This window comes from Rattus rattus, chromosome 3, assembly GCF_011064425.1.
Source record: "Rattus rattus isolate New Zealand chromosome 3, Rrattus_CSIRO_v1, whole genome shotgun sequence".
In the NCBI taxonomy this organism is placed as follows: domain Eukaryota; kingdom Metazoa; phylum Chordata; class Mammalia; order Rodentia; family Muridae; genus Rattus; species Rattus rattus.
The window spans coordinates 179,323,164-179,337,713 of NC_046156.1; the positions used below are offsets into that span (position 1 = coordinate 179,323,164).

At 40.9% G+C, this 14,550-nt stretch overlaps 1 protein-coding gene across 1 annotated transcript in view; it reads left to right on the top strand.

Annotated features, from left to right (window-relative positions):
• The window catches only part of Emb (embigin), a 47,547-nt gene that overhangs the window by 13,986 nt on the left and 19,011 nt on the right, over positions 1-14,550 (top strand). The window contains exons 3-4 of the mRNA XM_032898860.1: positions 13,556-13,745; positions 13,967-14,049. Of these exons, the coding sequence (XP_032754751.1) occupies positions 13,556-13,745; positions 13,967-14,049 (273 nt within the window). The remainder of the gene's footprint in view (positions 1-13,555; positions 13,746-13,966; positions 14,050-14,550) is intronic.

The window sequence follows — 14,550 nt, forward strand, 5'->3', positions numbered from 1 at the left end:
TTGACCTAAGGGAAAGAGCATCAAGCTGACAAACCAACGGGAGGAGAAGTTGACTTCTTCACGTTAGCTCCATACAGTGTTAAAATCTCAGGGCTCCTATCTCCGTCAATTAAAAAGCATAAAATATAAAGAGGTCCTCCAAAGCTCCCCCACAAAGTCCCTAGATTATTTATAGACCTTGGAGAGTCTTGGGGCACTACCAAGCTGTGAAGTAACACAGAAAGCAACCCTTGCAGTGCCTCTCCCACAGGAAAGCGATGAAGAACACAGCGGGAAGGCTGTACCCCCTCCCCTGGCTGTGCAGAGACTGCTGAAGATATTACCATAATATATCAATGAGCTTCAAAGCACCTCTGATACACCCCTCCTAGGAGCAGTAGGCCGAGCCATCAGGGACCCACGCTACACAAACACTCTGTAGACGTGAGAGAGGGGCTGAGAGAAACATGCTTTCTGTCTTTCAGCATCAGTTCTCGGTGCTCTCGGCGCTCTCGGCTTAATACATACATGCTGCTAGCTTGTGTCTTCACTTGTACGAGCAGCAGAAATGGGCCAGTCATCTAGGGTATTTTCTCTTAATGAGCTTGCCTGCACACCCTTTTCGGTTATAAATTATGAACAATAAAAACACCCTGAAGATAACTCCATGGGCGTAGCTCTGGGCGCTTTCCCTGAAGAATACCATGAAGCAAAATTACTGAGTTAGAAATTATGGGCACTTTTGGTAGATACCGTGAAGTTTTCCTGCAGAAGTACTCACATAGCTTGTCCATTCCCACACCTACATTTGAGCTAGTTTCTCTCTGTCTTCTCTAATCCGAGATATGATCAGACTCTTTGAACTTTGTTCTTTGTGAGTGTTAGGGCTGAAGCGCCGTTTTAATTAGCATTTTGAATTTAAACATACTTTTCTTCATGTCCAAGTATATTTGTTTATTAATATCTTTTACTATTTTGCTATTTTTTTTTAAAAAAATTGGTACCAATGAGATGTGACTAAAGAACATGAAATATATATATATATATTTATTTTATGGTTTGCCTGCATGTCAGTCTGTACAACAACGGCATGCCTAATGTCTGTGGAGGCTAGAAAAGGGCATTGCATTCCCTGGAACCAGGTTTGCAGACAGCTCGGGTACTATGTGGTTACTGGGAATTGAACCTGGTCCACTGGAAGAGCCTTGGGATTTATAAGTATGTATTTTAGGTGGATGGTAGGAATTTGAGGTCAGGTCTACATACTTGTACAGCAGATATTTTTCAGACTTAGGGTCTATCCCTACCTAGTAATTTCTGTAGTCAGATTTTGTTGTGTGAGTCACCCATTACCTTTATACTTTTTACCCTTCACTTAAAAATATTTGTTTGTTTGTGGAGTCACTTTACATCCTGAACCCAGCTGCCCTCCCACCTGCCTTCCCAGTCCCAACTTCACATGCCCTGATCCCCCTTTCTTTCCCAGAGAAGAGGAAGTCCCCCATGGGTACCAGACTAGCCTAGTACATAAAGTCACAGCACAACTAGGCATATACTCTCCCACTTAGGCCAAACAAGATAACCCATCTAGGGGAAAGATGGCAGGCAACAGGGTCAGAGTCAGCCACACTCCAACTGTTAGGGGACACACATGAAGACAAAGCGACATTGTGCTATATATGTGTAGAGGGCCTAGGTCTAGCCCATGCATGCTCTTTGGTTGGCGGTTCAGCCTCTGTGAGTCTCCAAGGGCCCGGGTTAGTTGACGACTTTGTAAATCTTGTGTCCTTGACCCCTCTGGCTCGCTCAATTCTTCCGCCGACTTTTCCACAAGAATCCCTGAGTTCTGCCTAACACTTAGCTGTAAGTCTCTGCATCTGTCTCCATCAGCTGCCTGCCGGGTGAAACCTTTAAGAAGACAGTGATGCTAGGCTCCTGTCTGTAAGCACAGCAGAGTGTCTGTAAAAGTACTCTTAAATTAAAAAATATTTTACATTTATTAATATGCATGTCATGCATAAATGTGCACAGTGAGTGCCACAGAGTCCATGCAGAGGTCAGAGGACAACTGGGAGTTTCTGGGTACTGTAAAAAAGCAGGCTGAGGCAGCCCAGGGGAGCAAGCCAGTAAGCAGCACTCCTCCATGGTCTCTGCTTCAGTTCCTGCCTCCAGTGCCTGCTCTGTCTTACCTTCAGGGCAGACTGAGCAGGATTCTCCCCTTCTCACGTTGTACTTGGTCTTGGTGCTTATCGCAGCAGTAGAAGGCAATCTAAGACAGTGTGCACACTTGAAATGTCCCTTCACGGTAGAGAAGGTTGAAGTTGATCTGAATTTGGAGATAAGTTAGTGGTATGGAGGTTCTTGCTTTGTAAATGAAGAGAGGGAGAATCATAAAATCATACTTTTAGTTACAAGAGAAATAATGGGACTGGCCCAAGTGCCCTGAGTGTAGGGACCGGGTGTGCTGTTCTGAGCCTTGGATGGTCATCTGTTGTTAGGTTATAGACTTTGTCCCTGCCATAGTTTTCTTTCCCAGAAGGCTTGCCACAGCTCCTCTCCTCTCTGCAGTCTTTCTCCCTGGACAAAGAATAATCACTGGGATACTGCTTCTCCCTCCTCTTTGCAAGCAAGCTCAAGACAACCTTGATCTCCGATTTCTCTAGCTAGTGCCTTGTGACTTCCGGCATAATACCACCTAGCATGGCCTAGCCTATGTGTGTTATTTTGGTAAAGCTGACTTTGCCTTCACTGTGTAGACGCTATCCTTACTGACCTGTGTTTTCCTTTTTTTTAAAGATGCCCATGTGAAAAACAAACCAATGGATTTGATCACAAGGTTTATGGGTCATAAGGGTTTCCAGAGGGAAGGTTTTGCTGTAGTGAGATTCATCTGGAATAAACCTTGAAGGCCCCTAAGCTATAGGCATGTTTTCTAGCTGAGAAGGGTAGAAACTTTGAAAGAAGGAGCTTTTAGCTGGGGAGGTTATGTAACCGGGGACATGTCCTTGAAAGAGACACTAGACCCTTGCCTCTCTGTGTCTGTGTCTCTGTGGCCTCAACTCTTGGACTATAACCTGAATGTGTGAATCAGAGTGAACTTTTTTCCCTGAAGTTCATGATCTCAGGTAATTTATGTCACAGCAGTAGAAGATTGAATAACATGTGGATTTTTTTTATATTACTGAGTCCAATAAATAATTGAACTCCATGAAATAATAGTCATCAGTCTTCGCATCAATGCATGGCTTAATTTGGGAAAGATAAAATTATGACTCAGTGCAATGTGTTTTTTTTGTTTGTTTGTTTGTTTTTTGTTTTTGTTTTTTGCTTTTGTTTTATTTATTTATTTTTTTCAAGACAGAGTTTCTCTATGTAGCCTTGGCTGTCTTGGAACTCACTGTGTAGACCAGGCTGGCCTTGAACATACAGAGATCTGTCTACCTCTGTCTCCTGATGTGCCCCATCATGAGCCAAGAGCATGCTAAGAGTATGACGGATAGCTTTCCTTTACTGAGTGAGGTATCGGCTATATGCTAGTGTGATCTTTGGACTTTCTGTAAGATTTCTGGGTATTTTATTCAAAATAGAGGAGGTAACACAGACCTCACTGATTTATGGAGTGAAAAAGGTCTGAGTATTGAGGCTCTGTATTTTCTATTTATGCCTAAGTCTGGCTTGGCAAATCACTATGTGTGTTTTTGGGGACAGGTACAGGAGCATGGGTGAGATTTACTTAATGTGTGACTGTCTCAAAGGCAGCTAGCTGTGTGACTCATAAAGCCCAGCTCAATGTGGGCAACCTGGAGCTCTCTCCCATACTTACAAAAAAACCTCCACAAAGGTAGTCACACATACCCAGCAGGACTTACCACATTTATAACTTCAGGAATAGGATTATGAATCTTCGCAAGTTCTGAGTTTCTAGAACTTTCTACATTTTGGTGGCTTCTGAAGTTTTATGAACTGCCTTACTTCCTCCAGGAGAGAATGCTTCAATTCATTGGACTTTTCAAAGCACATTTGAAAACAGTATCTAGAAATTTCCAGTTATATTGTTGAAGAGAACACAGTTCTAAATGGTCAGAGTAGGTGTACCTCCCATTCCTCTTAAGATGGCAAGTTGCTAAAAGATTCTACCAAGATCTTATGTATATAATATCTTGGTTATGTATTTAGGCAGCTATAAATTATTACATTGGGATGTAGTCCAGGCTGGTTTTAAAATTGGGATCCTCCTGTCTCAGCCTCCAAAGTTCTGGAATCACAGAATTTTTAATGTGTTTCAGAAACCAAGTACATTTCTACACTCTTAGAGCCGTAGATGTCATGGGTGTTGAGTAACAAGACAACAGAGATGTGTTGTCCTTGTGCAATATGAGGGAAGTTTGAAATGTTGTTTCTTGAGCTTGCAGTCCGTTTCTTGGTTAACCACAAAAGATTTTCAGGGGAGAGATAGAGTTTTCTACATAGTTTTAATGCTGTGATTCCTTGACAAGAAGTAAAGAGTGCTGCAAAAATGTTATGGAAAACATGATATAACATGAAATAATTGGTGGCCTGTGAAAGACTGTGGCGGAGAAAGGCTATGCTATGGTTTGCACCATGGGAGAGCATTTAGTTGAGCATACGAATGCTTTAAATAAATGTGTTCATCTGACACTTAGCTATTGTTCTTTGCTCCCTTTAGTAAGCAGCTATACTTTTAGGTTTCCTTTGACTTCTGTTATTTCACGTCAAGTCCTGACTTTGAACAGTTGGGAGGTGAAGATGTTGATGCTATTTTCACAAGAACTTTAGATCTTCCAGAGTTTGTGTTGTTGGCGAGGGGAGTATCTGGGCTTGGCCACATTTACATTTGAAGTTCAGGGCTGTGCCTGTATCTCAGTCACCTTGGTTGAGAGTCTCCCCTGTACCTTATCTGTGAAGTAGGGTGACTGCTTACCTCATAAACACTGCTGTGAAGGTGAAATGCTGCAGACCATGCAGTCAACATTCAAGTCCTAACGTTGCCCGTGGGCTTTTATCACATTCCACACTCAGACAGCAAGAACGTGCTTATCGAGCACTGCTCTGCAGGGCATTAGTGCTTCCTATACAGACTTCCTGTGTATCAGCCCATTTTGATGTATAGCGACATGAGGCAAGGAGACTGGGGTGCTTGGGGTATAGTTGATGGTGGAACCTTTGCCTAGCAGCCTAACATATACCAGGACCTGGATTGGATCTCCGCCGCAACATGCACACATCCACCCACACACTCATGCACTAACCCAAACAAAAATCAAAACAACAACAACAACAACAACTGTCCATTACAGAGATCCTTTGCTTCAGAAATAAAAGCTGTTAAATTAATTGTTTTTGGTATTGTTTTTGTTTTTGTTTATCTGCTGTAACAAAATCTCCAACAAAAGCAACTTGAGGAAGACCTTATTTTGGGCTCACAGTTTGAGGTTTCACTAATGGTGGAGAGGGTGAGGCACTTGGAGGCTGATGCAGCTGATCATGTTGTGCCTGTAGTCAGAAGGAGACACCACAACTGGGCACAGTTTGCTTTCTCCTTATTCAGGCTTGCCCCTCAGCCCATAGAATCATGCACATTCAGGGTGGCTCTTGTCACCTCAGTGAAACATGTCAGAAGCTCCCCTACACACTCGTGTGGAGGTCCGTCTCCCAGCGATCACTGATTCCATCAGGTTCATGATCCTGATCGACCATTCACACAGCAGGGCAGCTGGACAACCTGAGGTCTGATGTTAAAGACACAGCCTTGGTATAGTTACAGTGGTTTGTTTTAAGTGGAAGAAGAGTAACTTTCAAGAGAAGTGAGGAAATCATGTCCTTCCAGTCCTGGTGAAAGATAACTAAGGACTATGAGGAAGAAGGTTGGAGAAAATGGGGCAAATTTGGTAGCTATTTCAGAAGGAGAATTAATGGACTCCTACTGATTTGAGTTAGTTAATGCCCAAGGAATGGCAGAAGCCATTGGACCAGCCTAGGACAGACTGTGTCTGAAGTTCCTTCGGATATCCAGGTTTAGATGCTCAGAGAACATGTGGGTCAGTGGCCAAGAATGAAGTTTTGAGTAGTACTCTTGCTTTTCAAACAGTGTTTTAAGGGCATTAGAGGCTAATCATTGGATTCAGCACAGGAGGGTCAAACTGAGAGGTAAAGGAAAGACACCAGAAAGCAGATCCCCCAAAGCAGGAATACTGAAGGAGCAGTAGAAGGATTGGTGTGCCTGGCATATGGTGGGGTTTACTGAGAATGAAAGAGAGAAGCAAAGGGGATTTCAAAGAATGAAAGACCTTGGCAATATCTGATGTCTTGTAGCCAACAGATAGATTAAATGTGAACTTTGGGGGACTGAGAGATGGCTCAGCAGTTAAGAGCAGTTGCTGGTCTCTGTGAGGCCTCTGACTGGTTCGGTCCCCAGCACCCAGATTGCAGCTTACAGCCTTCTGTAACTCCAGTTCCAGGAAACCCAACACACTCTTCTGGCTTCAGAGGGTACCAGGCACACGCACGGTACACATATAGACCTGCGGGCGAAACAATGGCACATAAATACTAAAAATAAAAAAGATGAACTTTGAAGATAGCATCATGAATTTATTCAATTTGGCTATCAAACCTCTTTAAAAATTAATTAATTTCAGTGTATATGTATGTGCATGTGTGGAGGTCAGAGGGCAGTTTTCGGAGTCTCCATCTCCTTCTCTTCACATCTCTTCATGTGCGTTCTGGAGGTAGAACTTGGGATGTCACAGTTGGTGCTAAGCCCCTTGATTTGCTGAGCTATCTTGCTGACACAAAGTTACTTTCTAATGTATGAAAGGACATTTTGTGTGGTATGTTGGCCATTGAAATTGGGAATATGGGAAAAAAACAACCAGAATAGCTTAAGTTTTGAAAAAGTTGACTAAGGTAAATTTTTACCAAGAGAACTCAATTTTAAGACTACCCAGGGCTAAATGCGAGAAAAGTGTGTAGAAAAAAATAATCTCAAGACTAAATATAGTTGACCTTGAAATAGCCTCTCACTGCCATTACTGTGGTTCTGGTATGTAGGTGGCTTCTCAGCAGATATGCAGATGTTAGAAGTCCTTCAGTTTTACTCAGTTTCCTCCCATATAATTTGACTTCTGTTAAGGTATTTCAGTGCCAGGGAGGGATGTAAGTTCAGTTGAGCAATTTCGCAGTTAAATAGCAGTTACTTCTCGTGTCTTCTCACAGAGCGGTTCACTAGCTAGATACATTTCTTCCTTTGCAAGCTCTGGGCCTGTACTGCTTAAGATAGCACTTTGTAAAGTTCAGATGTATGATGTCATGATGTCATAATGTATGTGCTCACCTAAATTCTGTCCATTTTTCTTATATTTTGCCTCTGCAGTCCTTAAGAATGAACTAGAAGTCTTGGGAAATGAGTTTATAGATTAGAGTACCCTCTCCTAAATGTAGCACCTCCCGTACCTCTTCAGAGTAACAACCATTGTTCTGATATTTGTGTAGAAGCGACCTACTTTTTCTATATTGTTTTAGTTCCCAAGTACAGTAAATTATTATATCCCAAATATGATATCTTGCTTTTTTTGTTTTTTGGTTGCTTTTGCTTGTTTGTTTTTGAGACCTAGTTTCTCTGTGTAACATTGGCTAGCTGTTCTGGAACTCACACAATATTTAGCTTTTTATTTTTTTTAAAGACATTTATTCATGTTTTAAAGTATTTGTCATATCAACATTTCTGAAACATACTGCTTCTCCCATTTTTAACTTATCTGAAGGAATGTCGCAGATTCTTTATCTTGTCGAATTTCCCAGCAGTCTTGAGTTTGTTGATTGCTTTCTTGGGATGCAGTTTTAACAAGCTCTTTCTGTCTGTATTTTCAGCAACAGGAAATCAGACATAATCTATTTCAGGACCTTTCCACTCCCCCTCCAGCTTCCTCTTAGGTGTTGAATTGGGTGATGGACAGGTGGGTGCTCTTGTTCCATGAGTAGTCCTGGTCTGTGTCTGACAGGGCAGTAGTAGTTGATGCAGAATGCCCGGACTGGTCTTTAGTAGGTGTTTAATTTCCTTCTTATTGATTTGCTAAGGATCAATAAGGAGAAAGTACCCTTCCCCCCTTTCATTTGGCTAGTCAGTGGCATAGTTGGAAATAAGACACACTTTTATTTGTTTATTTGATATTTTCACTAGAGCACTCCTGCTGGCAGATAGATGTCTGAGTTCCACATGCTGACTGGCTACACTACTGGGGCACTTTCCTACCAATAAATCCAACTTGTCTTCATCAGAGGTCTTGACTTATCAGTTAGACTCCGGATGAACTGGACTAGTCAAGAGTCTGATTTATCTCTTCTTTGTAGCCAGATTTATGGGTAGGGAGATCTTTACTTTCTGAGGCACCTGGAATTAAACCAACAAAGGACAGATGGATAAAGAAAGGTTGGTTTAATTATTATTATAGTAGCATTGGAAAAAAGTGACAAAGGAACAGTTAGGAATTATATATCTTTTGTAAAAGTAGAAACATAAGTTGAAATAATAATACAACCTCAAGACGATCCAGTGAAATATTTTTGTGTGTATATATTGTCAATTAAAAAAAACATACACAACTCTGCTTTAAAGGGAATACTTTGCTTTTGAGGCACTTATGAGGGACCGTGGTGGCTCAGAACACAGATTCAAGTTACCCTAAATGAAGTGTTCCTTAGTGGAAGAAGTTATGTAAATTTCTATAATCACAAAAGAAAGCCATGTACATCAGCATAGTCATTAGCTGGGAACTACTATCAGAGCAAGGTGGGCAAATATTATTGTATTCTTAGCCACCAAGGTGGTAGAGGTTGGCAATGGGTCAAGTCGCTGTACATGGCAGATTTTTATTTAGAAGTGACAAAGATGTTAGGCCAAATGCAATGGTGGACAGTAAATGGTTACTGGAGGAACTAAAGATAGTCCTGAATAGCTTTGACTTTGAATAACTCTGTCTGTGCAGATGGATACATGAGGTTCTAATCATCCAAAGTCAACTGCTCTAGATGTTCAATACAATATGGCCCTTTAAGAGACCTTTTTAGAGTACAGGGAAGTCAAGTAATCTACAAATCCATCACTTCCAAAGTGTCATGTTTTGGTGTCATCAAACTCCACTAGCTGTTTTGAGGCGCACAGTTAATTGTATCTTGTGCTTATTATCCTGGTCTTTGGAACATTAGAATATCTAACCACACCCCATACCCATTAATTGTCCTTTGCCCTCCCCTCCTAGACTGATAACACTACTGAATTTTTGTCAACTTGACATAAACTAGAGTCACCAGGGAGGAGGAAAACTCAGTGGAGGAATGATCTCCTTTGGATTGGCCTGGGGATGTATCTGTGGGGCATTTTCTTCATTGATCATTGATAATGGGTAATGTAAATGGGAAAAAAAAGCTGAGCAAGCCAGAGGGTGCGAGCCGGTAAGCAGCATTCCTCCATGGTTTTGCCTGTTACTGTCTGGGTCTTTCCTTGGCTTCCTTTGATGTTGAATGTAGTACAAGCGAAATGAAGCCCTCCTCTTCTGAGTTGCTTTTGGTCAGGAAGCTTTATCAAAGCAACAGAAAGCAAACTAGAATACTATTGTACTCTGTTCTGGTATGAATCAACTTTCCTTTTTCATCTCACACAAATAAGCTGTTTGGGTTTAAATTCTTGTGCTTGACATTTTGCTTAACACAATTTTCTCTACATTTATATGTTTAGCATTTTAATTGCAGGAGAGGGAGAGAAAGGCCATTTATGGGAAGGGGAAAATGACCTTTTGTACAGCTAAATCAAAACTTAAATACTTTTCAGTCAAAATGTTTTGTATTTTGTTACTATTCTGGACTACTTCAAGAGTATATATTTCTATTTGTATATCCATATTCTTATTAATATATTAGAGTTTTGTTTCTCTGATAATTATCTTGGGGCAACAATGTAAAGGAGGCAGGAGTTATTTTGCCTCAGGCCTGGGAGGTTTCAGTGCATGGTTCTCTGGCTCCATTGTTTCTGGATCAGCCGGGCAGAACATCATAGTAGAATATTTTGGAACCAATTTGCCCACCTCTTTGTAGTCAGGAAACAGGGACGTTTGGAATGGGATCAAGGATAAAGTTTATACTCCTAGGGCACAGTGACGTAGTCACAAAACCCACCTTTCCTAACATATTTACTCCAGCAAAGCTGCACCTGCCAAAATAGCACTACCAACTGGAGACCAAATGTTTAAATCCCTGAGACTATATGGAACAGTTATCATTCATGCCACCGTGAGTGTAATGAGAATTCATTGGAAGCCAACTTAATGCTGTGTCTCCTTGGCAGAGTAATAGTAGTAGGTAGGGTCTCACCTAAAGCCCATAACTTGTTTGGACACAGGACAGGTTCTTGGACCTGATAATGGCCCCAAGTAATAGTTTCATTTGGAAGAATGGCCCTTAAATCTTGTCATGGTTACTCCCATAGCATTTGTGCACTGTGGTACTGGTTGATATATCTTGCCAGGCTGCTTGTAATTTTAGCTAGCAGCCACCACAGCTAGACCAGATTGATTTCTTCCCTCCTCCAATAACTTGCATAGCATCTTTAGCACCATGGAAGTTAGCCTGTAGATTAGGGTAAAAATTCCAGGTCAATTCCAGCTTGATCACTCCCCCCCTCACATTATTCAAATTTATGATGCCTTTAGCAATAGGCTTTTACTGTCAAGTTCTGGAGCATAACTAAGGACAATGGCAATAGTATGCCACTTTAGGGTCTATGTGACCTTCCTGGCCAGCAACCCAATAGAGGTAACTTACTCCTGACATGGACCAGCATCCTCATAAATGGAGGAAACAAGGAAAAAATCATTTCTACCAAAATCAGGAATAAAACAAGGATATCCACTCCCCCTGTATCAAAATAGTCTTTGCTGTCTGTGTTGTCTATGTGTGTGAGTACATATGGATGTCAAGTGAAAGAGATAAGATTTATAAAAACGAACGAAGAAATTAAAAGTGTCTTTTTTGCAGATAATGTGATTCTATTTATTTATTTATTTATTTATTTATTTATTATTTAATGTATAAGAGTATATTCTAGCTGTCTTCAGACACACCAGAAAGGGCATCAGATGCCCATTACAGATGGTTGTGAGCCACCATGCATTTGCTGGGAATTGAACTCCGAACCTCTGGAAGAGCAGTCATTGCTCTTAACCGCTGAGCCATCTCTCCAGCCCCTACCTCAGATACTTAGTGTTCTTCACTGTGGTTCCCCCTTCCTTACTCTCCTTTATAAGCAAAGCTGAAGGAAAGTTTTCTTGCAAGTCACAAAGGCCTAAGGCTGTCATATCTGTCTCCTCTAATTCTTAATAGCTGAATGAGACAGAGGAAGAGCTACTGAGGCGTGCACTCCAAATGCTGCACTGCACACTGGCAGGGCCAGACTGAAGCTCGGATTTAACTCTGCTCAGTAAGCATAGATTTGGCAGTTATAGCAAGACGTGAGGATTGAACCATCACTCTCACTCTTCATAAAACCACAGAACTGTTGAATATCCTGGGTCTTTTGAATTTCCCTATGAAATTTAAGCTTTTTTTCCAGTTTCTGTGAATAATGGCATTTGACTTTTGATGGGGATGGCATTGAATCTGTAGACTGTTTTTGGTAGGGCAGCCATTTCCACAGTATTCATCCTACTAAACCACAAGTGTGAGAAGTCTTTCTATTTTCTGGCATGTTCTTTAATTTCTTTCTTCAGTGACTTCAAATTTTCATTGTATTAAAGTTGTTTGCTTCCTAGGTTGGATTTATTCCAAGATATTTTAAAGTTTTTATAGGTTAATGTTTTTTTTTTTTCATCTTTATTAACTTGGGTATTTCTTATTTACATTTCAATTGTTATTCCCTTTCCCGGTTTCCAGGCCAACATCCTCCTAACCCCTCTCCCTCCCCTTCTCTATGGGTGTTCCCCTCCCAAACCTCCCCCCATTACCACCCTCCCCCCAACAATCACACTCACTGGGGGTTCAGTCTTGGCAGGACAAAGGGCTGCCCCTTCCACTGGTGCTCTTACTAGAATATTCATTGCTACCTATGAGGTTGGAGCCCAGGGTCAGTCCATGTATAGTGTTTGGGTAGTGGCTTAGTCCCTGGAAGCTCTGGTTGGTTGGCATTGTTGTTCATATGGAGTCTCAAGCCCCTTCAAGCTCTTTCAGTCCTTTATCTGATTCCTTCAACGGGGGTCCCATTCTCAGTTCAGTGGTTTAATGATGGCATTCGCCTATGTATTTGCTGTATTCTGGCTGTGTCTCTCAGGAGAGATCTACATCCAGTTCCTGTTGGCCTGCACTTCTTTGCTTCATCCATCTTATCTAGTTTGGTGGCTGTATATGTATGGGCCACATGTGGGGTAGGCTCTGAATGGGTGTTCCTTCTGCTTCTGTTCTAAACTTTGCCTCCCTGTTCCCTGCCAAGGGTATTCTTGTTCCCCTTTTAAAGAAGGAGTGAAGCATTCGCATTTTGGTCATCCTTGAGTTTCATATGTTCTCTGCATCTAGGGTAATTTGGCTAATAGCCACTTATCAATGAGTGCATACCATGTGTGTTTTTCTGTGATTGGGTTACCTCACTCAGGATGATATTTTCCAGTTCCATCCATTTGCCTATGAATTTCAAAACGTCATTGTTTTTGATAGCTGAGTAGTACTCCATTGTGTACATGTACCACATTTTCTGTATCCATTCCTCTGTTGAAGGACATCTGGGTTCTTTCCAGTTTCTGGCTATTATAAATAAGGCTGCGATGAACATAGTGGAGCACGTGTCTTTTTTATATGTTGGGGCATCTTTTGGGTATATGCCCAAGAGAGGTATAGCTGGATCCTCAGGCAGTTCAATGCCCAATTTTCTGAGGAACCTCCAGACTGATTTCCAGAATGGTTGTACCAGTCTGCAATATCACCAACAATGGAGGAGTGTTTCTCTTTCTTCACTTGTAGGTTAATGTTAATGATAGTGTTTCCCCAAAGGTTTTTCGAAGTGCATTTATTGTCATTATATAGAAAGACTACTGATTTGTTTGTTTGTTTTAATTTTGCATCCTGGTACATTGGTGAAGGTGTTTATCAGTGTCGTTTCCTGGCAGTCTTTTTATGGTCCTTATTTTTGTATAAGAGTCACATCATCTGAGCTGGAGAAACGGCTCAGAGGTTAAGAGCACTGAATGCTCTTCCAGAGGTCCTCTTGTGGTATGTCTGAAGACAGGTATAGTGTACTTGTATACATAAAATATATAAAAAAAACTTTAACAATAAGAATCTAAGTAGAGCACTGTTAAACATTGAAATGGTTTGGATACATGTTGTTTATAAAAGTACTGTGCGTGTATATATGTGTATGTGTGTATGCATATAAATATGTGTGTACCTAATATGTACATATATACATGTGTGTATATATATGCGTGTGTATGTGTGTGTGTGTGTATTGATGTAGTGAATTTGCCTACAAACATAATGTTCATAACATAGTTCCTTGTTCTTCTGTGTTGAGCAGAACAGACCAGAGTATCAGAACAAAATATAACTTTGGAAAGACCTTCTCACCTGGAACTCGAATGCACGTTCACAGCATCTGAGGATGTGATGTCAATGAACGTGACTTGGAAGAAAGATGACGCGCTCCTTGAGACTACTGATGGTTTCAATACAACTAAAATGGGGGACACCTTATACAGTCAATACAGGTTTGCATATAAGGGCACAGACCGCCAGCCACAGCCAGTTTAACTGCACATCTTTCCACTCATTAAGCATTTTTTTCTTTTGCAATCATTTAAATGTTCTTATAATATTCTAATTTTCATGTTTACGAAATTATTTCTGTTTTAAAATTTTGGTCAATGGCTGTCTTCATTTTTATTAAGTATTTTGGGAAATAAGCTTGAATTTATAACTCTATCTCTAGGTTCACCGTTTTTAATAGCAAACAAATGGGAAAATACTCTTGTTTCCTTGGAGAAGAGCTCAGAGGAACCTTTAATATCAAAGGTGAGTATTTATAACTTCACCATTATGTTCTGAGATTTCTCATGTCCTTAGGGTTTTAAGTAATTACTGTAAAAAAATAAATGTAGATCAGATGAAAGAAAATCATTTGCTTTTCCTTGACTTCCAAGTCCCTTGAACATAGTCTTGCCTTTTCCCTCCCCTTTTCTTTCTTCCATTTTTCTTTTATCTCTTAGTTTAAAATACAAAATTTAGTTCAAAGGCCAGCTGCCAAGGTTTTCATAAAGCCTATACATGCCTTAAATTCTTTATTAATTTAGCCCTCTAAACTTCTAGTTTTGAGAACAGTCTTGTAGATTGTGAGTTCCTCCATTCCCAGACTAGTCAGAGGACCATAAAAGTCTCATACCTCTGTGATGCACAGTGCTACCTGCACTTTGTGTCATTAAGTATGAGCATTTCGAAACACAGTTATGCGTCTTTCAGTGACAGAGACACAACTTGTGAACTACATCGTTGGGGATTTCACCTTCAGTATTCTTT